Source organism: Dipodomys spectabilis, unplaced genomic scaffold, assembly GCF_019054845.1.
Source record: "Dipodomys spectabilis isolate Male_0828 unplaced genomic scaffold, ASM1905484v1 ptg000017l, whole genome shotgun sequence".
Classification (NCBI taxonomy): domain Eukaryota; kingdom Metazoa; phylum Chordata; class Mammalia; order Rodentia; family Heteromyidae; genus Dipodomys; species Dipodomys spectabilis.
In genome coordinates, this window is record NW_024870694.1 from 19383528 (window position 1) to 19409541 (window position 26014).

Below are 26014 nucleotides of genomic sequence, written 5' to 3' on the forward strand. Positions count from 1 at the left end.
CTGACCTGGGCGCTGTCCCTGAGCAACTTTTTGTTTAATTCTAGCTAGCACTCTACCACTTGAGCCACAGCACTACCTTTGACCTTTTCCGAGTAGTTTATTGGAGATAAGAGTTTCATGGACTCCCTGCCCAGGCTGTCTTTGAACTGCGGCTCTCAGATCTCAGCTTCCTGAATAGCTAGGATTACAGGTGTGAGCCACTGGCACCCAGCTTCTGTGTTTTTTTTTTTTTTCCCCTCCTTATGCATATATAAATGTTTCATATCAATCATTTAAAATTATTTTATAGGCTATTTCTTTTAATAACAAGTCATTCAATTTCCAATATGTTTCACATGTATTTTAAGTCATTTAGTCCTCCCACAAGCCATGTAAAATAGAAATTCCTGTTAGCTATCTAGTATAATTTGAGAACCAGAGATGTTGCTAAGCTTCAGAGATTTGCTAAGCTTCCTATGGCTAGGAAGGTAGAGCCAGAATTTTAAGCTTAGCTCGCAGGACCTGACAGTCCATAGTATCCCTCCCTCCACACTGTACACCGTGTAAGCCATACTATCCAATATTCCTGTGCTTTCCTCCCTAGTGGCTGCACTGCATGGGTATGCATTTAACTGATTACTTCGTAATGAAAATGTAGATATTTCCAGGTGATTAGAAAATTAGAAATAAGCATTTATCTAATTAAATCCTTTTCAGATCCCCTTGAGATTAATTCTCGAAACTAAATTTCCAAAGTTTCTGAGTTAACAGGGTTATGACATTTTTGAAGCATTTACTACTATTTTTCTTTTACTTTGTGAGGAGGGTCCTGGTTTTTTTCACGATGTTTTGTGCATCATCGCAGATATTTAGAATTTGGGATCTCTTAAAAGAATTAACTTGATGAGGATTCAGAGAATAGGGGGCGGATAATTGAGCTGTCAGAGCTGCTAGGAACATTTACTGAATGAATAGCTCCTGTGTGAATGAATGACAATAGCAAATCTGTTAGCTCATTTGACAAAAACAAGCCCTATTGAGGACTAAGATAAAACTTGTGAGATATAAAAGGCCTTAAGAGTTAGGCTAGGGCTTAAAAGTTACCTTTGTAGGCTATGTGGTAAGTTTTGGACTTCTCTTCTAAACACTGTAATCAGGAAGGTGGTTTTTTTTTCATTAGAATAGCTTCCCCAGATAAATATCTTACTTGCTGCCAAATGCATCTGTCCCTAAGTATCTTAGGGCAGTGGAATTCCCCAAGCCTGTGGCATCAGCTTTACCAGTAACCTGTTGGAAGTACAGATTCTCAGGACTCAGTTTAGCCCTATAAAATCGGAACTTCCAAGGTGTAGAGCCCGGTACACTGTTTTTCAAGCCCCGCAGAAGATGTGATGCCACTGTACTGCAGAGATTCTCAACTTTGACTATTCCTTTGAATCACTTAGAGGACATTTGGCTTAAAATCAGGGTCTCAGTGCTCTCACTTGGATTTTTTACTCAAGACTTGAGCTCTACCAATTGAGCCACACTTCCACTTCCAGCTTTTTGCTGGTTGGAGATAAAGAGTCTCAGGGATTTTTCTGCCTGAGCTGGCTTTGAACCATAATCTTTAGATCCATGCCTCCTGAGTAGCAAGGAGTATAGGAGTGAACCATCAGGACCTGTCTTAAAACCTTGCAGTGTCCAGTTTTCACCTGGTGCGACAATCAGACATTCCAGGGTGAGAGGCTCTAAGACTGGAAGCTGCCAGATGATGTTCAAAAGAGGAGTGTCCAGATCTGGACCACTGGCTATGGTAGACGCGGCTGTGAATCTGCGATAGAAACAGCTGTGTGGGGCTCTCTTCCAGGTTCCTGGATGTTTCTACAGAAGCAATTGATGTCTGCAGCAGGCAAACAAGGAGGGAGTGGGAGAGGAGAGCGAGGAAAACGTTTTGCATAATTACAACGTTTAGGAAGGAGCATGCTCTTAGGGAAATATTTTTAGTAAGGCATTGGGTTGCTTACTATACACAGACTCTGATGAGTTTGTGTGTATTTTTCTTCCACACTCTTTCCCTTCCCTTTCCCTGACCGCCCCCTCCCCACCCCCCCGCCCCACACACTGAAGACATTAGCTTGAAAGAGACCAGCATTTTTAATTGCTCTAAATTGCTCTAGCATGGATTTTCTATCCTCGGAGAGCTTGACCACAGACACCCATGAAAACTGTTAGCAAAACAAATGTTTCTGATTGGCATCTGTGATTGCCAAGATAGTCATTCTTGTCTGGTGCTCACCTGGAGTCCTTGCGTAATGTTTTGAATCCTTTATTTCTACTTCACCCCACAAGCAGGTTCTTCCTTCCTGCCGCTCTTATTTGAGTGGGTGATGAGGTGGTTGTGGCCACAACTGAAATAACTGCTGGGTGTGAATTCAACTGACTAAAATTCACTTAAACCAGGAGCATCTTCCAGATGTTTTAGAAGACCACATGTGGTGTGAACTAGAAATCACAATATGCACCCAAACCCTTACTTCGCATAGCAGGCCTTCATTTGATTAGTTTTAAAAACCCAAACTGAGGATTTAATCACAATTCATGAGGCTGTGAATGTTTTATCCTTACCTCAGGCAGAAAAAGCTCAAAAGAGAAAGACGGCAAGTTTGACAGGTGTGTACACTTTGAAGTAGTTTCCTTCCTACTACTTTATCATGGCTGGAATGTCTTATTGAGAATATGAGTTATATCTACTGTTGTTAAAATCAGTTCCTAGCACCAACTTTGAAAACAAATTTATCAGGAGTTACTGAATCCTTTACTTAAGTAAGCATTTGTTGTTTATGCCAATCAGTATTGAGGCTTGAACTTGGTCCCACAGACTTTCTTGCCAGACTGGGGTTTGAACACAATACTCAGGTCTCAGCCTCTTGAGTTGTAGGGTTATAGGTGTGAGTCACTTATACCTGGCAACATTGTTTTGTTTAAAATTTATTTATTTATTTTGTTGGCTGTAGGGCCTGAACTCTGGGCCTGGGTGCTGTCCCTGAGCTCTTCAGCTCAAGGCTGCATGCTCTACCACTTGAGCCACAGCACCAGTTTTCTGGTGGTTAATTGGAGATAAGAGTCTCAGGGCCTTTCCTGCCCAGGCTGGCTTTTGAACTACAATCCTCAGATCTCATCCTCCTGAGTAGCTAGAATTATAGGCGTGAGCCACTGGTGCCTGTCTTGTTTAAATACATATTTTAAAATAGAAATTACAGAATCTCATATATTCAAATGTGTCTGGCAGACTTACTAAACTCAAGGACAGTGTATGATCTTTATCCTCAAGGAATTCAGATTCCATGACAGGATGTGCAATAGAGCTTCTCACATTCCAGTTAATTGCTTAATAGTCCTTATCACAACAGCAATTACTGTGGGTTTTGTTTTTTTTTTAAGCTATCATTTATTGGGCACTCAAGTACCAGGAGCTATTCTTGGCACTGAGTTGTAAAGATACAGCAATTGATCAATGGAACACACCATATAATTAACCCATTAAATTCTGGTGACAATATTATGAGTAGGAATTATTCTCTCCTTAGTCCTCCCTGATGAGGAAACTGGAGTGTAGAGGAATAAAGTTAGTGGCTCATGCCTATAATCCTAGCTACTCAAGTGGCTGAGAGCTGAGGATTACGGTTGGAACAGCCCTTCCCAGGGCTCACTGTGATACTCTTGCAGTTTACCACCAGAAAACTGGAAGTGGCACTGAAGTTCAAAGTGGTAGAGTATGAGCTTCAAGCAAAAAAGCTCAGGGACAGTACCCAGGCACTTAGCATTGACATCAACAAAAATCACAGTTAATTAAGGTCCATCTGGCTACCCTCTTTAACTTCCACACTACATTTGTCTCCTTTCTTTTCCCCTTTATTTTTATTTTTTAATTAATTAATTAATTTTTTTTTTTTGTCGGTTGTGGGGCTTGAACTCTGGGCCTGGGTGCTGTCCCTCAGCTCTTCAGCTCAAGGGTAGCCCTCTATCACTTGAGCTACAGCGCCACTTTCCCCTTTATTGTGTGACTCCTTTAGTGGAGAACAACCAAATCTATATTCTCCTAACTGTAAGGTCCATTCCTGGACGGCGAACAGACCTCGCCCAGTACCTGCGTTACCTAGGCAACTGGGACACCTGGAACAGGTCACATCCGCATCCGCTGAGGTCACATCTTAACCTGATGTGGCCACACCTTTCTCCCACCTGATCCCACTTCCCTTTACCTGGACACACCCTTCCCCACCCCCTACCCTATATAAGGCCTAAACCGCGGCCAGACAGCCCTTTTTCTTTTGCCAGCCGCGTGGAGTGCCAACCTTGCCTGGTCCCAGCAGGTCTACTGAATAAACCTACCCCTTACCTGAATACCACGTGTGTGGTGCAGTTCTTACTCGGCTACCTCTTTTTAAAAACCTAACACTAACTACCTGCTCTTCTAGCACAGTACCTCATCTCAAAAAGTGAATCCAATAATAAACAAATGCCAGTGAAGTAGACTTCCTTTGATAGAGTTGAGTAGCAGAGAAAGATGAGTAATACAAACTTCAAAACAATCTCCATGTCCTCTAGGCAGGGTTGGTTTTCTTCAGGCCTCTTAAAATAATGCTGGTCCTGCTGAGCGTCTAGTAGATCTGGGCTGGTTGTAAAGAAAATCGCAGGATCATATCTTAACTTTTTTACTCAGGGGATTTTTTGATTCACTGGAAATTCTTGTTAGTTTCTAAGGAAACTAACCCCTTCTAGGTGTCAGTACGCAAATAATTTACTCTATAGCCAGGTGAATCGACTGGGTCCCAAGCCCAAGGAGGCCTCATTTATTAGACAGTAGCTTGTCGGGCCTCTTCCTGAAAAGTAATCTGAGAAAGAGCTGTCCATGCAGCTCTCATCCTCTGAGACAGGCTGGGCTGCGTGGAGCTTGGGATCCTATCCAGAAGGTCTGTTGTCCGCTTTGGTTTGCACACCAGTCAGGGCCTGGGCACTGTCCTTAAGCTTCTTTTATTCAAGGCTAGCACTCTATACCATTTGAGTCACATCTTTACTTCCAGCTCTTTTGGTAGTTAATTGGAGATAAGCATTTCATGGACTTTCCTGCCTTTGGGCTGGCTCTGAGCTGTGATTCTCAGATTTCAGCCTCTTGAGCAGCTAGGATTACAAGCATGACTGACTCAGGCAGGTAGTGTTCTTTACCTTCCATGCTCTTTTATAATCAAAGGAGGTATGTAGGTGACCTGGACAAGTTTGTAGAGAAGGTTGAAATCAAAGAAAATGGTAGATTATGTGCAGATCAAATAAATCATCCATCTAGGTCAACTGAAATAGACAAGATGTCTTTTCAGATGTAAGGCTTAGTCACAACCACACTGACTTACGCAGACGGCATAAGCAAGCTGTGAAGGAACCTACGGGTGATTCAGTGCTTCCTGCAGCTCTGGCTCTGATAGCAGGAATTGATGTTATCCTAAGCAAAACACGGTGATTGTATCAGAACCTGATGTCCAAGTCCTTTGGAAGTCCCTGAAAATACTGCTGTAGGTCTTAGAACTTGAAATGATGGAATTCTGCTTCAGCCTTGCAGTCCATAGTTTTACAGCAATACAGAGGATCTGGTCAGCATTGTGATCTTTCTCTTTAAACTCCTTCAGGTTTTTCATATGAAAAAGATCCCCGGTTATACTTCGATGACACCTGTGTGGTACCTGAGAGACTGGAAGGTAAGATGTTCATCCAAGGTTTGATACTCAGTGATGTCAGAACTCCACTGTCTCACCAAGCTAAATTACACAGCAGTAACACCTCCTTCTTCCCTCCCCAACTCTAGACTAAGTTATTGGACATGTCTTCGTTTCCAAACAGGCAAAGTCAAGCAGGAGCCTACTCTGTATCGGGAGGGCCCCCCATATCAGCGACGGGGCTCCCTCCAGCTGTGGCAGTTCCTCGTCACCCTTCTTGATGATCCAGCCAATGCCCACTTCATTGCCTGGACGGGTCGAGGCATGGAGTTCAAGCTGATAGAACCAGAGGAGGTAGGCAGAGGAAGCTGAACTCTGTGGATTTTTGATTTGTCTATGTGGTTTGTTGTTAGATGTTTATGTTGTAAGCCTTTGTCCTATATTAAATACATGCTTCCTTGTCACTCTCATTCTGGCCTGGCCAATAGAATAATTTTTAATATAAGGACTGACAGAGGGCTTCACTATAGAACACATTAAAAAGTAGGGCTGGGGAAAGGGTAGCTCAGTGGTAGAGCACGTGCTGATACCATGTGCAAAAAGCATCTGATCTCTAACACCAAAAGAAAGATAAAGAAAGGAGGGAAAATAGGAATAAAGGGCAAGCCACTAAAAAAATAAGTTTGGTCTGATGAAAGTGGGTAGTGAGAGACCATGCAGACTTACATCTGAATACTGTTCTCCTCTTGGGAAGTCTTTTTCAAGTATTCATTGACACGAAAGGAACACATTGGTGTGACATTTTGATAATGCAACTACTCTTCTGCTACTTCACATGGCTCTGACCAAGAGAAATAAAACAATTAAAGTTAGTTAATCTTGCTGGGCTCAGGTGGCTCATACTTGTAATCCTAGCCACTTAGGAGGCTGAGATCTGAGGCTCACAGTTCAAAACCAGTCTGGGCAGAAAAATGCATGAGACTCTTATCTCCAATTTACCACTAGAAATCCAAAAGTGGTGCTGTGGGTCAAAGTGGTAGAGCACTAGCTTTCAGCAAAAAACAGCTCAGGGACAGTGCCTAGGCCATGAGTTCAAAAGCCGCATGGCCGACCAAAAAAAAAAAGTTAATCTTAAGAACTTAATATTCGTTGAAGCATCTTATGTACCATCAGTATTTGAAGAAGTGATAGAAACTCCATTATTCTGTTGATAGGAAAATAAATATTGTTACTGTTTTTTTGTGCTCAAAACTATTGACAGACCCAGGATAGAATCAGTGTCATTTCTTCACCTGAAAAGACATAACAAAGAATATTTTTCCTGAAAATAAAGTTATGCTTTCAGTATAACATATTTCAAAAAAGAATGCTTCTAGTTTCTATTTGGTTGAGACTATATAAAAATATCTACAAGGGAGTAGTAGCTAGGATCCGTTTGGTCAACACTATAAAAAAAAATCCACAAGTGAGTAGCTAGGAGGCTGAGATCTGAGGATCATGGTTCTAAGTCATCCTGGGCAGACAAATTCAGCTAACCAGTACAAAACCAGACGTGGAAGTGTGGCTCAAGTGGTAGAGTGCCTTTAGTAAAAAAGCCAAGAGAGAGAACATGATGCTCAAGCCCTAATATCATCACAAAGGGAAAAAAAAGTTCTATAAGAGGAAAAGAAATAACTGTTTCCCCAAATTGACATATACTTCTTTCAGAAGCCTGTACTTAGGCATGTGTGTGCTAAACTAACAGATCAAAAGATACCCAAATACCTTGGGATTGAGTGTGTGTAATTGAAATGGAAACTGTGCTCTTAGAAAGCATTGGAGCACAGGCGGCAATTTTAGATGTTCATTTACCTCCAGGGATCACCACAGGGCTGTGTCAGCAGCAGGGGTAACAGCAGGAGGTAACAGTTGGGTACTTGCTTTGAAAGAAGGAGGAAATGTTCTGAGAGTGGAAAGGAGAAAGTATAGATTGGAAACCTGTGAAGAATCTTGTAATGGTAGGAGGATAAGGCAGACAGACTATTAAAAATGATAAAAAAAAAAAAAAACAAAGGAAGATTGTATGAATGATTTTCCCAGTCAGGTAAATGGATCCATGGCAACATCAAGTACTATAGGCAACCTCTAATTAAGCTCAGTTCACCTTCAAAGCCAGTGTTTGGTGCCACTGTTTTCCTAAGGTTTTCTTTCTGGCTAAGTTGTATAGATGAGAAGCCTTGTCTTCAGCTTCTAGCCCCACTGGAGAGCTGCCCACCCCATGTAGGTCCATTCTTCACCTCTCTGCTTTCCTAATCATGTAGCCTGGTTTATGTGAGGCTGGAAGAAAGCATGTCGCCTCAACTCCGTGAGGCTTTTTTGAAAGTAAGTCCTTCGTGTGGGTAGCCCTTATTGATTTATCTTGTTTCACAAACTGGAGCTTTTATTACTTTATTGCCACTGCCTCGGGCCTGAGCACAGGCTGTCCAGCTGCAGGTAAACCTGGTTATGACCCTTTGTAAGACTGTTATTGAATCTTCTGCTGTCCTATGAGTGGTAAAGAAAATGATGAACAGATGGCAGAGGGCCCCTATTTCCTTACTTTAATAAAGGAACTAATATTAACCCAGAATGCTCATAAATGCCAAGCAGTCAAGTCACGTGTATGAGGCCAGCGATGGCCTTGAGCCTCTCCATGTTTACGGGCAAGTGTTACTTTTCACCCTACTTTGAGGTCCCTAAAACTGCTAGGCTCCTCTTGTTCTGCTTTGTTAAACCAGAGCTGCTGGGTTTCTTGTGTGTGCTTCTGCCTCAGGACCCATAACATTTGTTCACATCTCCCCCTCCGCTCCTTGTGTAACTGTGAAGGCCCTGTTCTTGTGAATGTCAGGAAGATGCCAACTCCTGGAAAAAGCTGTAAGAAGTTGTCATGGGGGGGAGCTTGAAGGGTGAAGCGGAGGAGGAAGCTGTTGGGGACGTAATTGTAGGCAGCTGTGTGGCTGAGTAGTGCACTCTGGGTAATTATCCATAATATCCATTACACTGTGCATGGAAATTGTGGTTTTAGAACTGCGTTTTGGCAGGCCCCCTAATCAAATGTCTTTTGATAGTCATCCAGCTTAGCACCCTCTCAATTATGACTGACTCGGCTTTAATCTGGAGCCATTTTAACTGTGAATCTGCATTAATGAATATTTTGGGGGTAGGGTTGTTTGTTGAACATGTGGCAGATCATTGATGCCATGGGAGGTTTTCAAGGATGGGCTGCTAGAGAGAGCTGATCCTTGGGCTGTGGCTGCTCTCTGTTTAAAAGGGAGGAGGAAATAGGTGGATTTTTTTGGGTTAACTCCTTCAGCTTTAGTCTCCAAGATGTGTGCTCTCTGAGTAACGAATGGGCGAATTGAAAGAGGAGCTGGCAGTTTTTTCTACCCTGCTCCGCACAGCACTGAAGAGGGGCAGCTCTAGTCTCCAGCTGCTCTGGAGCTGTGCCGCATCCTGCATTACTATAGAGGGAGCCGCTTGGTGAGGACTTACTAAATCACAGGGCTCAGACCCTGGAGGATGAGTCAGTAACTATGGCTACCAGAGCTGCTTTGAAATCTGTGCATATACAAACCTCGCCAGTAAACCATTGCATATGCAAATGACAGCAAAGAGGTCATCCTTGAAAGTTAAAGAATATTCAAAATTGTTTTCCCACCACTCACTAAAATGATGAGAATGTTTTTTTTTTTGGGGGGGTGATTCTGTCTTGTGATTTGTGGTGGGCGTGGGCAGTAGTTAAAGATTAGTTTGGGGGGAGATCATTTCTCTTGAACAGTGCAGAATTAAGTTAGAGTTAGTGATTTAGCAGATTTCCTTTTTTACTACAATTTCCTCTAGTTTAAAATATTTCTCCAGGCTGTGGCTTGGTGGTAGAGTGCTTGCCTAGCATGCATGAAGCCCTGGGTTCAATTCCTCAAGTACCACATAAATAGGAAAAGCTGGAAGTGGCACTGTGGGTCAGTGATAGAGTGCTAGCCTTGCACAAAAAGAAGTTTAGGGACAGTGCACAGGCCCTAAGTTCAAGCCCCATGACTTGCTCCCCCCAAAAAAAGAAAGTTTCTCTTACAAGATATATTTTTTGGTTCATTTTGTTTTGGGGGGCAGTTGAATAGTTGCAATATGAAGAAAAAGAAGACTTAGAAGCAGGCATGTGCCAGATGGGGATGGAGCAAACAAATAGAAACAGAACTTTCCCTGGGTTTTTTGCAAGACAGAGTAGCCTCTGGGGTATACTGGATTCTTCCAATATTTAGGACAGATGGGTCCTTATCAGATCATCTCTGGTATTATTAAAGAGTAGTTTAGCATTCTGAATTTAGAAAATATTTTTTATTCTGCCCACGTATTTTAAGGGAAAACTTCATGAAATGTTATTTTCTCTTTCTTATTCTATGTTTAACTTTTAGCTTAAAAAAAAATCAAGATAGAGACAGGAGGGAAAAACTAGGAGAGAGTGAGGGAAAGGGTGACATTGTCCAAAAAGAAATGTACTCTTGGCAGGTGTTGTAATCCTAACTACTCAGGAGGTTGAGATCTGAGGATTGTGGCTCAAAGCCAGCCCAGGCAAGCAAGTCCATAAAACCCTTATCCACAGTAAATTACAAAAAGGGCCAGAAGTAGAGCTGTGGCTCAAGTGATCGAGCACTCACCTTGAGCATATAAAAACTCAGGGATAGCACCCATATCCAGAGTTCAAGCCCCAGGAATGGCAAAACAAAAACAAAAAAAAACCCACAAACAAAACAAACCCGAAACCCAAAAACAGAAATTCACTCTTTAGCTGACTTATGTAACTATAGCCCCTCTGTACATCGCCTTTCTAATAACAGTAAACAAATTTTTTTTAAAAAATCAAGGGCGTTGAGTGTTGTGATACACACCTGCATATAATTACAATAATTGGGGCACTGCGGCAGGGGCATTGTAAGTTTGAGGCCAGCCAGGATTATATAGTGAGATCTTGTCTCCAAAACAAAAAGGTTTTGGAAAAGTCCAAAAATGTTCAGAATATGAGTCAGTTTGCAGACATTTAAAGACAGAAAACCCACATTTCCAGGGTTGTTATTCTGCTTCCTTGTAGACACCTTCATAAGTAGGATTTTGACAATTGAGATGCTTGAGAACAAATTTTTTGGCTACCCCGATAATAGGGTAGAGTCTATGAGAAAGGTTCCTTGTTGTATGGCTGTAAGGCTTCTTTGCCCAAAGCTCCAATTATATCTCCCCATCACTACCTTGCGTGGACTGAGTTGGATATAATGTACTTCAGAACTGTATGGGAAGCCCTGTTAATTTTTCATTAAGTGGATAATGGTGCTATGTGCTTTAAGGTCCATTCTACAAATCTGCTGGGAGCAGGGGATTTGGATGGCAGTAGGCTGAAATGATCTGATTGCCCCTTAGTCTATGAGCTGCAATAAGTAAACATCTCCCAGCCCCTCTACAATCTTATTAGAATTGAACTTTTGCTCCGCTGGCCCATTAGCAACTCACTAGTGTGTTTCTAATGTTTCAGGAATGACCGTTCTAATTATTCCTTATTGACTGCTACAGAAACCATAGCACTTAATGGCAACATGTTAATGGTCCATGAGTATTGGTCAATAATTCATATATGGAGAAATAGTTGGGAGCCCAAGTCCTCTGGGATAGTAGCCAAGCCCTCTACTATCGTAAAGTACTTGGGTTCTTCTACCCTCCTGTTATATATACCTCCTAACATGTGACTGAATCATCACCTTTGTTCAGTGTTGGGTCTTGAGGGAATTAAATGTTTCCCTTCCAGATAAGAGAAATGGATCATTGGCCAAAAGTAGTCCGAATACAACATTTGGCATTCCTGGGATGGAGAGAAACTGCAGGCCTAGGGAATGTGTTTCTATTATTCTTAGCTTCCTTGTCTCTTCAGGTTGCTCGACGTTGGGGTATCCAGAAAAATAGGCCAGCCATGAACTATGACAAGCTGAGCCGTTCTCTACGCTACTACTATGAAAAGGGCATCATGCAGAAGGTAAGTATGTATGAGAGACCAAAAAAAAAAGTCCAAGGCTTCTGAAACAAGACCCTTTATAATAGGAGAAAATATTAGCCTTATAAGCAATTCTGTGGTCAGAAGAAAGCTGGAAAAACAGGACAAGAATGAAATAAAATAGTAAGAACACGTTTTAATGTTCTTGGATGCAAACCAGAAGTTGCATGTGGAAGAAACACTAGGAAAACTGACCTCTTCTGTTTTACCTAAACTGTATCTAGTTACAAAAATATCCAAACCTGTATCTATAAAGGAGCCCAGGAAGGAATCAAGTTGAACGTTCTACTCCTTCAAGAATTTGGTTGAAGAAGTATTTAGTTGTTATGACACCTGAATGTATGTATACGTCAGTCAAGGCTCAAAAGAGTTCGGAGGAGTGCTGGAGGCTGTTTAGTATGCACACAAACAACTGTTAGGAGCAACGCAAAGTGGCACACTCTTATAATCCCAGGTACTCAGAAGGCTAAGGCAAGAGGGGCTGGGAAAGTGGCTCAGTGGTAGAGCGCTTGCCTTGCATGCATGAAGCCCTGGGTTTGATTCCTCAGCACCACATAAGCAAAAAGAAAAAAAGCCGGAAGTGGTGCTGTGGCTCAAGTGGTAGAGCAGTAGCCTTGAGCTGAAGAGCTGAGGGACAGCGCCCAGGCCCAGGGTTCAGGCCCCACGACCAGACCCAAAAAACAAAAACAAAAAAGAAGGCTGAGGCAAGAGAATGGTGAACAGCCTGGGTAACAGTGAGATCTCATCTAAAATGAACAGATTAGAAGAATAAGAAAATCTTATTTCTCGTTCCAGTTTACACAAACTAGAACTCAAAACACTCAGACTTATAAAATGACAGTCATGATCATCCAGTAGCAGGTTGCTGTTTTAAAAATAGAGAATAAAGCATATTTTGAGAGTGCCAATTAAAAAAATGTACATACTGCGCTGGGTATTGCTGGCTCACACCTGTGATTTTAGATTCTCAGCAGGCTGAGATCTGAGGATTGAGGTATAAACAGTCAAATCCAGGAGCCTCTTATCTCCATTAACCAGCCAAAAGCTGGAAGAGGAGGTGTGGCTCAAGTGGTAGAGTGCTATGCTAGTCTTGAGAAGAAAAGCCAAATTATAGCTCCCCAAATGTTATCTAGCATGGTACAGGTTGAGTATCCCTTCGTTACTTTAAAGTTTTTTGTAATGTTTGTATATACTTTGCCAGTTAGTTGGTACAACCATCACCATAATAAATTTTAGAACCTGGCTTAGCCTTCAAAGAAACGCACACCCATTAGCATCACTTCCCATTCTTCCACCCCCGAACCCACCTCACCTCTCCATAGCCCTTCCTATATTAATGTCAGTGGGTCAAATCCTAAATCCAGAAAAGAGTTATTATTCTTCTGTTAGTCCAGCTCCAGATCCAGCATGAGAAAATGTAACGCAGACACAATAACTTGAAGCTGAGAGTTATGAGTTGTCCTAGGCGTCCAAAGGAAATAGAACAGAAATTAATTCTGAGACTGATGCGGTTAAAGAATACAGGTGGAGCCAGCAGTGTGGCTGTTCTATCCTTTGGGGAAAGTCACTCAACCTCCCAAATCCTCTGCAGGAAAAATGTGGGACTTACAAGATAATATATTGGTAAATGTTCCGGAAATGATACCATGGAAGATAGTCGTTTTATGAATTCTGTGACCTATGACTGAAAGAGAACTAATTAAAAAGCAAACGATGGCCAGTTTGGTATGGGAAGAGTAATATCATACCTTAACTTTTTGGATGGAAAGCTTGAGAGTGCGTTCTTAGTATATTATATATTGTTCCTGTGCCCTCCTGCTCACTCTACTACATGAAATGATTTGGGGGTGGGGGGGTTGAAAAGCTAAGTGAAGATGATTAATTATGTACATCTGCTGCCCATGAGACCAGCTTTTTGGTTTGGACACTTGTCCAATTTTGTAAACACAATCTCTGATTCCTGACATTTGAGTACCTAGGAATTTTGGTGCAGACATTATATTATGGAGACGCAACACAGAAAGTGTCATCATAACATTAAGTGAAAAAAGTCACCTAAAATCTATATAAGCTGAGTCTGTGGGCTCATGACTCTCTAACTGAGGCTAGAGGATCATGAGTTCAAGGCCAAACTGGGCTACATAGGGAGACCTTGTCTTAAACATTCCCTCCCCTAAACAAAAGACCTATTGGAAAGAGAAGGAGGGAACAATTTCAGGACAATTTCATTGCTATTTCTACAAACAGCCATTGTAGCAACAGATGTGGGAAGCAAGGCCTTTTCTTCCCTCAAAGGAACTTTTAGAATGATGAAAGGACAGGTTTAAACTCAAAAATTTAAAATTTTTAGCCTGAAATTATATTTTTTCAGGTATTGTAGCTGCTTTTCCTTCTGCATTACTTGATAGAAGCTGGTGATCAGTTGATTTACAGGGTTTACACACACACACACACACACACACACAGAGTGTGTCATATAGCTTGTCAGCTACACGACTAGGCCTTTGAATGATCAAACCTTGATTATATGTTGCAATGCATAAAATTCATCTAGAGACAGTTATTTAGATCCTTCAGTGTAGCTAACAGATCCATGTAATGAATAATTCAAAACTGTGAGTACATCCAAAAGCAATTCTGCTATAATGTTGAAACATAAAAATCTCCCACACAAAACTGGCGCTCTACCACTTGAACAATACCTACGATTCTAGCTTTTTGCTGGTTAATTGGAGATAAGAGTCTCATAGACTTTTCTGCCTAGGCTGCTTTGAAACTAGATAACTCAGATCTCGGCCTTCTGAGAAGTTAGAATTACAGGCATGAACCAGTAATGAGAATTTTAAGTCGCCATCTTCTCAGGGAGCCAAGAACCAATTGCGCTCATTAGCAGCTGATTAGCCAAATCATTCAGATTTACTTTGAGAAATCTTGAAGACCTATTACCTATCAAGTGTTTTGTTGACACCATAGCTCAGCAGTTAAAAAGACAGTATTTGAATTTCAAATTCACACCAGATAGGCTCTTTCAGGAGAAAACTCTCACTTTTGGTCCTACACTGACAGATTAAAAAGCCTGGATACGCTGAATCTGGTTGTGCGGGGTTCTAGCATCTGAGGAGTGAAAGATGGGCTGCAGAATCCACATTACACTTTCCATTGTGTCTTAAGCTTACAGTCTTTAAAGGATGAATGTGTTATTTTATAGGGCTAGAAATTTGATTAAGACAGGTTGTTGTGAGAGGAATTTTCTTCCATTGATCTTCGTGCTCTGTTCCAGCAGCTCATTGTAAGGTGCTTTTCTCACACAGGTGGCTGGCGAACGATACGTCTACAAATTTGTCTGTGACCCAGATGCCCTTTTCTCCATGGCCTTCCCGGACAACCAGCGTCCATTCCTGAAGGCGGAGTCCGAGTGCCCCCTTAACGAAGAGGACACTCTGCCACTGACCCACTTTGAAGACAACCCTGCTTACCTCCTGGACATGGATCGCTGTAACAGCCTCCCCTATGCTGAAGGCTTCGCTTACTAAATTTCTTGAGTGGCTGAGCGGCCAAACCCTAGAGCTAGCAGTTCCCATTCAGGCAAAATGAGGGCAGTGGTTTTGTTTGTGTTCTTGGCTGTTCCTAAAGCTTGCCCTTTGAGTATTATTTGGAGAACCTAAGCCGTCTCTGGGTTGACACCCTTAAAAGACCGATACCTTGGCTGGAGAGTGGAACGGGAGGGGGAGACAGCCACCAAAAAAAAGGCTGGTACCTCGACTCTCTGATTCTGACTAGATTTCTGGAAAGAGATGGAAATGGAGCCTCCTTACCACCATGGACAATATATGCAAAGCAATACCTTGTTAAGGTTAGTACCTACAAAACAGGACTGTGTGTGAGACAATCTGCGTTGATCATGGACTACTAAATGACTTGACATGGAAGGGCTCTATGACTTGCACAATTTTTTGAAAAAGAAAACATAAGCTCATATAAAAGTAGGTAACTGTGTCAGGGAGGCTCAGATCATTAAGACTTGAAATTACACAAGTTGTTCGAGCTCAGGCTGAAATGCTTCCCCCTTGGTTGAGCAAAGTGGTGGGGATAGGGGGCGGGAAGGGGAGGCAATAAGTCAAAACAGCTGTTACCCACTTGTTCTCAAACCTCGGGAACCTTCTAGCCATGTGGTCATCAAGTAGAGGGAGCCTCCCTCTCTTCCCAGTCACGTGGCTAAACGCGAATGACTTTCATTTTAGAAGGGCGATCAATACTTTTGACAGTATTTTGTTTTGCTTTGAGTCAAGGGGACTGTTTTGTTTTGGTGGTTGTTTTGGAAAAACAGTTTATAAACTGATTTTTGTAGTTTTGGTATTTAAAGGAAAAAAAAAAAACCACAAAAAAAAAAATCCAACCTTTTGGTAACTGCACTGTGTCCCTTAAGCAGGGCAGTGACAACCTATGAAGACTGCAGCTTGAGAGGCTTTGCTGGGCCTCCCTGTACCTACATAAAAACCTGCTTTTGTTGCCTGCTTTTGTGCTTTCTGTAACAGACAACCTGATGGAGCATTTGCACCTGAGTTGTACAATTTCTGACGTGTACAGGGCAACCTGGACCCAAGCTTGTATACAGTTCTCCGTGTTCGCTCACGCCCTCTCTGGGAAGCAGATGTACATACTACATGCCCTGTCCATTTGAAACCTGATCACCTAGTTGTAAACCCGAGAGTTCTTCTCAAGGATTCTCACCTCATGACTAGTGACCTTTCTGTTTTTCCCTTATGTTTGATTTTTTTCTTTTAAATCTTAGAATTGAAACCATGCATCACAGTGCTGCTGTCGGGTTTGAGATTTATGTGTAGCACTGACAAGTAAAACATCCCTAATGTTCTGATTTTCTCCCATACCTACACACCTTTTCTTTAAAAAAAATTTTTTTTTGATTGCTGTATTATATTGGGAAAGTTGTAAGCTACAGCTCTGTGAAAGGTGAGCTTGGAGTAGAGGAAAAGTCACTGGGACACAGTAGCACCTTGCTGACTTGTGGCTGGTATTGTGCCCCTGTTACACTGCTGCTCCTCATGCCCAATGCCAGTGTGAGACGCGCTTTGAATTGCTTTTCTATTAATGGAGCTCTCCACAGTCCCTCGTATGACCAACAGCACATTTGTGACAATGTTCTTCGGGACGAGGGGGGGTGCATTTGATAGCTATGAAAACACGAGATTTCCTCTTTTGGAAGCTAATTAGCCCAAAAAAGGTATCAAACCTAAAGCTTGGGTCTTAATTAGCATTGTGTACTCTAATCAAAGGACTCTTTCTAAACCATATTTATAGCTTTCTAATCTACATATAGACTATACATAGATACATATTTTACCCCCAGCCGGCTAGAGATTTATTTGTTGTAAATGCTGTATAGATTTGGTTTGGTTTGGTTTTTTTTTTTTTTCCTTTCTTTACTTACTCTGGTTTGGGACTTTATTCTTTTTACCAAGTATGAAAATACCTTTCTGTCGCTGAGCTGCCCCTCCCCTGCTGAAACCACGTGGCCTGTGCTGTCACCGGCCCTAGGATGGCAGTTGTCACCCTTGCATTCCCATGGGTCTCATCCACCTCCCAGATGGTAGTTTTTGTTGTTGTTGTTGTTTTCCCAGGGTTTCCAGGGGGATTGTTTTTTTGTTTGCTTCTTTTCCAGAGTGTGGAAAGTTACAGTGCAGAAAGGCTTTAAACCTGCCAGTTGATCTGAAATACTTTCCTCTGCGCAGGGCTGTGTGCATCCTGACAAGCTGCGTTATATTCTGTACTGTGTACAATAAAGATATTTGCTTTTCGTTTACCAAGTGCCTAAATCCTGTCTCTTTCTTGCCCTCAGTGATCTAGCTATGCAGCCTTACCAATGAATGGTGGAGTTGGAAGTAAGTAAAGGCTATGATACCTGGAAATTTTACCCAGAACTTTGGTCCAGGAAGATGGGGAGGTGGAGAGCCTTTTTCTGTCCCTAGTCATTCATCTGACCCTACATAGTTACTAACTCTTAGTAACTATTTCTTTTAGGCATAGCTTGTTTTGATTTTTAGTTGTCTGAAAAAATTAATTACAGGACTTATGAGTTCTAGAATTATTCTAGCTCAGCCCCTTAGAAGGATACTTGGAAAACCAGTAAAAACAAAGACTATACTATAGTTTTCCAACAACAGGTCTGGCTTTTTGACAGTAAAATTTTGTTTTACTAATGGTTGAGTCCTAAAAACCAAGCAAAATCCTTAGCTTCAGGTGTGGCTGGCTGTACCTATTTTCTGAGTGTCATTCTCCTGACTGTGTCACTTGGGCAATTTGTGGAAGGAAACAGAAGTTTGCAGAGTTGTGTGCGTTACTATGCCGTTTAGTATTCTTATTTCATCCTTCGGCACCTTTAATTTGGCTTTTTCAAGACTCCTATTACAGTAGAAAAGTAAAGCAGATCCTTATAAAAGCCTAGAACAGAAGGCTTTCTGTAAGCTATCTCCTATCTTTCTTTTACTGTTTTACAAGCCTTTAAGTGTAAAAACATCCCAGACTGAATTGGTGCACAGCCACTTGAATTGGAGCTTGTGGGGAATGAATGTCTGTCACATAAACCCCATTAGCTTCAACAGATTAAGAAAAGATGCTTGGGGAGAAAGGGCTAGGGGGTGCAGGACAAAGGGGCTCTCCTCTTAGCTTCCCTAGGATAAGGTTTTGACAGTCAGCTCCCCATTATTCATGGGCTCATTATCCAGCCTGGGCCCAGTCCCAGATCGTTAACCTAATGCTGGAGGTCACCAAACTGCTGCCCTGCTAGTGCTGGGCGCTAGGGGAAGGAAGCCAACAAATGTGAAGTTTATTCTTCATCAGGGTCTCCTTTCATAAGCCAAGCCAAGGGGACAATGCTTATTCAGTTGTTAGATAACAAAGAGGTAGTGTGAGGGCAAAAGAATGTGGTTTTGAAAGCCAAGAGTATGTGCAGAATCTAAATTCTAATGCAGCCTGGCCAAACATAAACTCATGTGGAAGAAAGACACTCATGCACTCAGACGGTTGGAAACCTTGGAGAGATAGTCCATGGCCCACCTGCAAGTGGCAGGTGGTCAATGTGTGGCCTCTCAAATCCAAGCAAAAAAGGAAGAAGTCTAGCACAATCACTGGTTTTAATGCAAACAAACTCACAAGTACTAGTTTTCTTCAATATAAGTATATTGTACTTTAAATCTATGGTAGAAACCAGCGTGGCTCAGAGGAAATTGTGTGTGTGTGTCTATGCATGCTCACATGCTCGTGACCACACACACCTGCCAGTACTTGGGCTTGAACTTGGCCTAGGCACAGTCCCTTAGTTTTTTTCACTCAAGGCTGGGGTTCTTACTTCTTGAGCTACATCTTCACTTTTTATGTCTTTTTGCTGGTTAATTAGATATAATACTCTCAAACACGTTTGTACCAGGGCTGGCTTCCTTAGGTATCAGCCTTCTGAATAGCTAAGATTACAAGTGTTAGCCCCCAACCCCTAGCTGACTTTTGATCACAGCTCATATCCTGTCCAACAGGGGCCCCTTGAGTGGGCATCCCTTCCTTAGCTCTTTCAATTTAAGAGCTGGCTCTACATACCCTGGCCTTGGTTTATCAGCCTTGGCAGTGAACCTCAGCACTTTACCGAGCACTTTACTTTTAATCTCCATTATCTTTTTTGGCAGGCTTTCTTAAATGGTACAATTGGTTGAAATTGAATCTGAAAATATTCATGACCATTGGCCATTACTTTCTTTGAATGGGACATCAGAACTCTGGTGCCATCTTGCTGATTGCCTGGATTTAACCACACAGTCTGAGGGCCTCCTGACACAGTGAAGCCCCCATGAGGTTCCACCTCCCATGACCCATAGTAAGAGATAAGGAGAAAAGACTCCAAAGACTTGAGGTGTGTGTGGGATGGGGGGGGGGGGCACAGTTTGACCAGTTTATAATCCTCATGGGCCCTGGTGGCTCATACTCATAATCCTAGCTAACTCAGGAGGCTGAGATCTGAAAATTGCAATTTGAAGCTAATTGGGGCAGGGAAGTCCATGAGATTTTTTTCGATTAACCAGCAAAAACCAGAAATTGAGGTGTGGCTCAAGTGGTAGAGGACCATTGATAAGCGATAAATCTAGGAATAGTGCCCCAATAACCAACCCACCCACACAAGCAAGAATATCCTCACTACCTTTAAGCAAGCTCTGAAGACAGCTCTATCCCACGTACAAGACATAAGTTTATTTACTTTCTATACATACACTGAGCACCTAGTAGATGCCAAACACTGCTAGAGGCCCTGTAAAAAGCATTTGGGAATTAAAGATCTATTCCAAACATCATGATACATGCGAAGTGTTTAAAACACTCTTCCCAGATCATAATTAAATACCAGTTTCATCTTTCTCTGGCCATCTTGACCAGAGGCAGGGGCCACGTATCCACTAACCCCTGTGGGTCGAAGGTTAGCCCTAGGTATGTTAACTCCTCAGTGAACTTCCTGTCAGGAAGAGAGGAAGTTAGGTGCTGCAGGAATCAGCGTGCTGGGAACTGCTTACAGGTGCAATTGATTACAGTGAACATGAAGCTGGCATCAATGGGGATGGCTTCACTTACCTTTAACAATTAGCAGGATGTTCCTGATGACCGGGCTTCCTTGTCTCCATAATTATGGTGGTGAGTCTCATTTCATCATTCAGTTATCATTTTATCAATCACCCATTACATGGAAGACTGGGCTAGATAGACAATTGGGAGTTGGGGAGAAATCATAGTGAAATGTCCTGCCCCTAAGTAGCTCATCGACTAATTGGGCAAAATGTAAAACTAGAATACAAGGTCTAACATACTGAATATTAGTCATCCAATACATAATAGTGCCGATTTGATGCCAAGTGTTGCTCTAGAATTAGTAGAAGGGAAAAGCAAATACAATTCTCATGTAAGGGAAGAGGGGAAGAAAAAAACAAATAGAATGATATTTGTTAGAAGGTGCTAAGTACTAGAGAGAAACAAGGAAAGTGACAGTGAAGAGTGAGGGTGGAAGGCTGTTATAAACAGGGAGGTCAGAACACCACCCAGTTAAGCAAAGACTCAGGAAAAGCTGCTGGATGGATATCTGAAAGAAAAGAAAAGCTCTGCACATCCTCGCTTTGTTTATGGAAGAGCTGTGGAACTGGGTCAGAGGAAAGTGGAACGTGGTAAGATGTGAAGTCAGGAAATTAACTGAGGTGGTATCACTCAGAGGTGGTAGGAGGTTTAGGACTTTGCCATTGTCCATGTTTAGCCTTTACAGACTTTACAGCTTAGAAATGATATCATCTGATGCATCTATTAAGGAATCACTTTTTGTGTGGGTGAGTGCCTGTGTTGGGGTTTGAACTCAGGCCTTGGGCTCTCGCTTAGCTTTTTTGCTCAAGCCTGGCACACTATCACTTACACCACACCTCCACTCTGGATCTTGGCTTGTTAATTGGAGATAAAAAGTCTCACAGATTTTCCTGCCCAGGCTGGCTTTGAACTAAAATCCTTAGGTCTCAGCCTGTTGAGTAGCTAGGATTACAGACATGAGACACCAGCACTTGGTTTTTAAACCAGGATTGCTTTGACTCCTAAATTGAAATAGACCTAGGGAGCAGGAGAGGAAGCAAGAAGACAAGTTGTAGGTTGCTACAGTAATCCTCAGAGCAAGAGGGTGACTCAGACCAAGTGCATGAAGAGAACATATCTGGATAATGTTTTTAAAGTAGAGCCAATAGGTTTTGGACATGGACATAGAAAGTGAGGAGAAAAGTCAATTATGGCTCCAGGGTTTTTTGGCCTGAGCACAAGGAAAGTTGAAGTTACCTTTAACTGAACTAAGAGAAGTCTCAGATGGAGTGTTTTGGTGTTGGATGGAAGAACAGGCATTGTGTGAGGGGCATATTCTCCGAAGTGGGAATCAAGTGGGAATACCAACTGGGATATAGGAGTCTGGAGTTCAAGGGAGAGTTCTGGGCTGGAGACAGAAATTAGAATATGTTAGTGTGGCCAGGCACCTGTGGCTCACACCTATAATATTAGGCACTCAGGAGGCTGAAATCAGGATCACAGTTCAAAGCTACCCAGGCAGGAAAGTTTATAAGATCTTATCTGTAATTAAACCCCCAAAAGCTAAAAGTAGAGCTGTGGCTCTAGTGATAGAATGCCAGCTTTGCTTTGAGTGAAAAAGCTAAGGAACAGTGTCCATACCCTGAGTTCAAGCCCAAATATGTTACCTGCATGTGTGTGCACACAGACACAGACAGACACACACACACAATTTTTAAAGATGAGACAAGATAGAATCACAAAGGGAATAAGTGTAAATAGAAGAAAAACATGGGACACTCAAAGATATTGGAGAGGAAACTAGCAAAGGAGAGTGAAAAAGACTGACCAGTGAAAAGATAACTGGGAAGATGTGTGCAGGAAGAAGGAGAAATCACTACAGCAGATGCTTTCAATGTGTCAGCTAGGATGAGGACTGGGGTTGGGTAGCAGGGCCGATGACATGGATGGCCTGACTGAGCCATAAGAGGACCAATCAAAAATCGAAAAGTGGGGACCTAGATTTCAAAGTCCCTGATTTGAGTTCAGCACGGCCTTTCTCATAAGCCTTTCTACCCTCAGTCTGTCAACATCTGAAGAACACTAGAATCCCTGCCAGGTTCCCTATCTGCGAGGTATAAGATTGCCGGAGCCATTCAAGAAGAAGGGAGAAAAGCAAGATGCTTTTATTGTTATCTTCCCAATCCTCTGAGATTCCACTTGTTCTGTGCTCCTAAATGTTCATTTTTGAAATGTTAATTTTTTTAAAAAAAGCTTTTTCTCAAAAAAAAACACCCCACCCTTTCCCCCATATTCTACAATTAGCATATGTTCTTTGTATAAAAATGGTGGGGGAACAAATCTGTAGCTCAAATTAAGGACGATTCTGAAAACTCAGCCTAAAGATCAGTTAACACTTCCCTGTATGTCTTTCCAGGTGGCTTTCCTAGATACTGATTTTTTAACTGCAAACTAGTCATACTGCACTGCATTCAATTTTTTTTTAACTTTTTGAGTGATGTATTTTGAAATACTTCTTTTTTTCTGGAAATATTTCTATATCAAGAAATGTTCCCCTACAACAGTTTCATTGTTTTAGTCAGTTGTGGGGCTGGACCTCTGGTCCTGGGTGCTGTCCCTCAGCTCTTCAGCTCAAGGCTAATGTTCTGCCACTTGAGCTACAGTGCCACTTCTGGTTTTCTGGTATTTAATTGGAGATAAGAATCTCATGGACTTTCCTGCCTGGGCTGGCTTTGAACTGCAATCCTCAGATCTCAGCCTACTGAGTAGCTAGGATTACAGGTATGAACCACTGGTGCCCGGCCCTCTACAACAGTTTCTAATAACTATATGCTATTCTGCAGTACACCTGTAACATGGAAAAGCAGTCACATTTGTCAGTCACATTGTATCTAAAACCAAATGATATGCACCCTCAAAAAACAAACAAGTCAAGGGTCCGTGGCTCATGCCTATAATCACAGCTACTCAGGAGGTTGGGATCTGAGAGTAGCAGTTACAAGCCAGCCCAAGCAAGAATGTCTATGAGACTTTTATTTCAAATTAACTACCCAAAAGCTGGAAATGGGGCTGTGGCTCAAAGTGGTAGAGCACTAGCCTTAAGCACTGATCAGGGATAGAACCCAGGACCTGAGTTCAAGCCCCAGGACCAGCACCAAAACACAAACAAAAAAAAACAACAACACTCAAACAACAACAACAAAATAATGTGGGCCTTCTTTAGTGGTCTTAATCAGTAGCTAACACATATTAATTTTGCCTTCGGATTATCTCTCTGATCCATCTTCATCTTTAGTATCTCCATCCACAGTATCTCTCACCAGGACTACAAAAAAGCAGTCTATCCATTCTTGCTCTACTCCAATCCCTTCTCTGTGTTACAGTCAGAGTGATGCTCTTTTTGCCTGAGATGAGGTGTTTTGTTTTTTTTTGTTTTTGTTTTTGTCGGTCATGGGGGCTAAACTCTGGGCCTGGGCACTGTCCCTCAGCTTTTCAAAGCTCACTCTACCATTTGAGCCACATCACTTCCTTCCAGCTTTTTCTGGTGCTGAGGAATTGAATCCAGGGCTTCATACATGCAAGGCAAGCACTCTACCACTGAGCCACCTTCCCAGCCAAGATGGGAGTCTTTCTATGTAGCCCAGGCTGGCTACAAACTCAATCCTCCTGACTCAGCTTCCCAAGTGCTCGGAATAAAGGCATGTGCTACCACATCCAACTCTCAAGTGATTTTTCTTTAAAATCCTAAGTCATCCAACTGCTTGGGACTTTTCAATAATACCCACTGAAATAACTCAGGTAAAAAAGCTTGCAACAGTGGACAGGATACTGGTTTGAGTGAGAAATTGTACCACCTCTTTGAAAGAAAGCATGCATCAAGTCTATGATTCAGTGATTCCAATCCTAAATGTTGACTCAAGAGAAATACAAGCATGGACCACAAAAAGACTTTTGCAAGGACATTAATAGAACTTCTAATTACAGCAGCCACTAAAAAATGTCTCCATTAACAAGTTAGATAGACAATTGATATTCATACAACAAAATTCAACTCAACCATATAAAAAGTGAGATACATGCTGGTGGCTCATGCTATAATCCTAGCTATGCAAGAGGCTGAGATCTGAGGATCATGGTTCAATGCCAGCGTAGGCAGAAAAGTCCTTGTGAGACTCTTATCTCCAATTAACCACTCAAAAACCAGAAGTGGCCTTGTGGCTCAAGTGGTAGAGTGCTAGCCTGTAGCACAAAGAGGCTCAGGGACGGTGCCCAGGCTCTGAGTTCAAGCCTCACAACTGGGGAGGAGGAAGGGAGAGTGAGCTACAGATACAGCTTCATCTCAAAGTGATCATTTCTAGGGTAAGAAACAAATGACACAAGAATATATAATGTCTAATTCCATCTCATGAAATCTTAAAATAGACAAACCCTAAGCTATGGTGACAACTGGGCACTGGTGGCTCACACTTATAATCCTAACTACTCAGGGGGCTGAGATGTGAGGATTATGGATGGAAGCCAAATTGGCAGTCCATGAGACTCTTATCTCCAATTAACTACTAAAAAAGCTGGAAACACTCTCGTGGTAAAACAATAGTCTTGAGAAAAAGAATCTCAGAGATAGTGCCTAGGCCCTAACTTCAAGCCTCAGGATTGAGGGGGTGGGGGGGAAGCTATGGTGGCAGAAATCTTTTGGCAGTAGCACGTGTTTGGGGAGGGGACAAGTACTGGTTAGAAAAGGGAATAGTAACCATGTCCAGGTAATGGAAATAGTCCATATCCTTCTTTTGAGATGCATGTCTTTGGTAACACACTCTTTAAGCTGACACCTAAGTTCTGTGTCTCAATTGTACTTACCTACCTCCCGCTCCATCCTGCACAAACTGGTCCCTGGATCTAATATGTGATACCTCCTTGGAGTCCATCCCCAACCTTCCACCATCTTAACCTCCATACAAGCATGAATAGATGAACTGGGGCTGTAACAAAAGTAATAGAGCACTTGTCTTAGCATTTGGAAAGCTCTGGGTTCAATCCCAATGATTTCATTTTAGCACATATTTAAATTTTATGTTTAAGTAAAATGTGATTCAACTGGGAGAATATTAAGCATGAGACCCTGAATCAAACCCAAGGAGAAGGCAGAGGGAGAGAAGCGTGAAGAGGAGGAGGAGGAGGAAAATGGGAAAGAAGTTTCATTTTCCCAGCTTCTCTCATTTTTTAATAGAACTTCTAACAAGGTTTATTCATTCATTTGTATGATTAGTCTTTCCCAATTAGACTATAAATTCCATGAAGGCAGGACCAGATCGATTTTGCTAACCTTTGTTATCTCTAATATAGATTAGAAGATTTAAAAGTATCTACTGAATGCACAAACATAGTAAATAATGACTTAGATTGTTTGGCCAATAGACACAGTTCTAAACTATTTATGGGAATGACAAACCTCTCCCAAAAGATTGTGTGAAGCTATACCTATTCTAGTTAGAGAAGGTTCTCCACCTTGGGCATTTACATTTTTACCTCTGTCCTTCATTATTTTCTCAAATAATATTTACTAAGGAACTATTATGTGTCATATACCAAGCTATGTGTTGAGGATCAATGATGAAAAAAACCAGTAGATTTCATGTTTTTTAACTTACAATCTACAAGATTTTTTTTTAAAGCGAAGAACCTTTTAGCACTATTT

General features: G+C 42.0%; 1 protein-coding gene across 3 annotated transcripts in view; it reads left to right on the forward strand.

The window, feature by feature from the left end:
• Nucleotides 1-17539, forward strand: part of Etv5 (ETS variant transcription factor 5) — a 72601-nt gene extending 55062 nt beyond the window's left edge. For all 3 annotated transcript variants that reach the window (XM_042668929.1, XM_042668921.1, XM_042668938.1), the window contains exons 10-13: nt 5643-5711; nt 5854-6023; nt 11599-11700; nt 15030-17539. In XM_042668929.1, the coding sequence (XP_042524863.1) occupies nt 5643-5711; nt 5854-6023; nt 11599-11700; nt 15030-15251 (563 nt within the window). In that variant the 3' untranslated portion in view covers nt 15252-17539. The remainder of the gene's footprint in view (nt 1-5642; nt 5712-5853; nt 6024-11598; nt 11701-15029) is intronic.
• The last annotated feature ends 8475 nt before the right edge of the window (nt 17540-26014 follow it).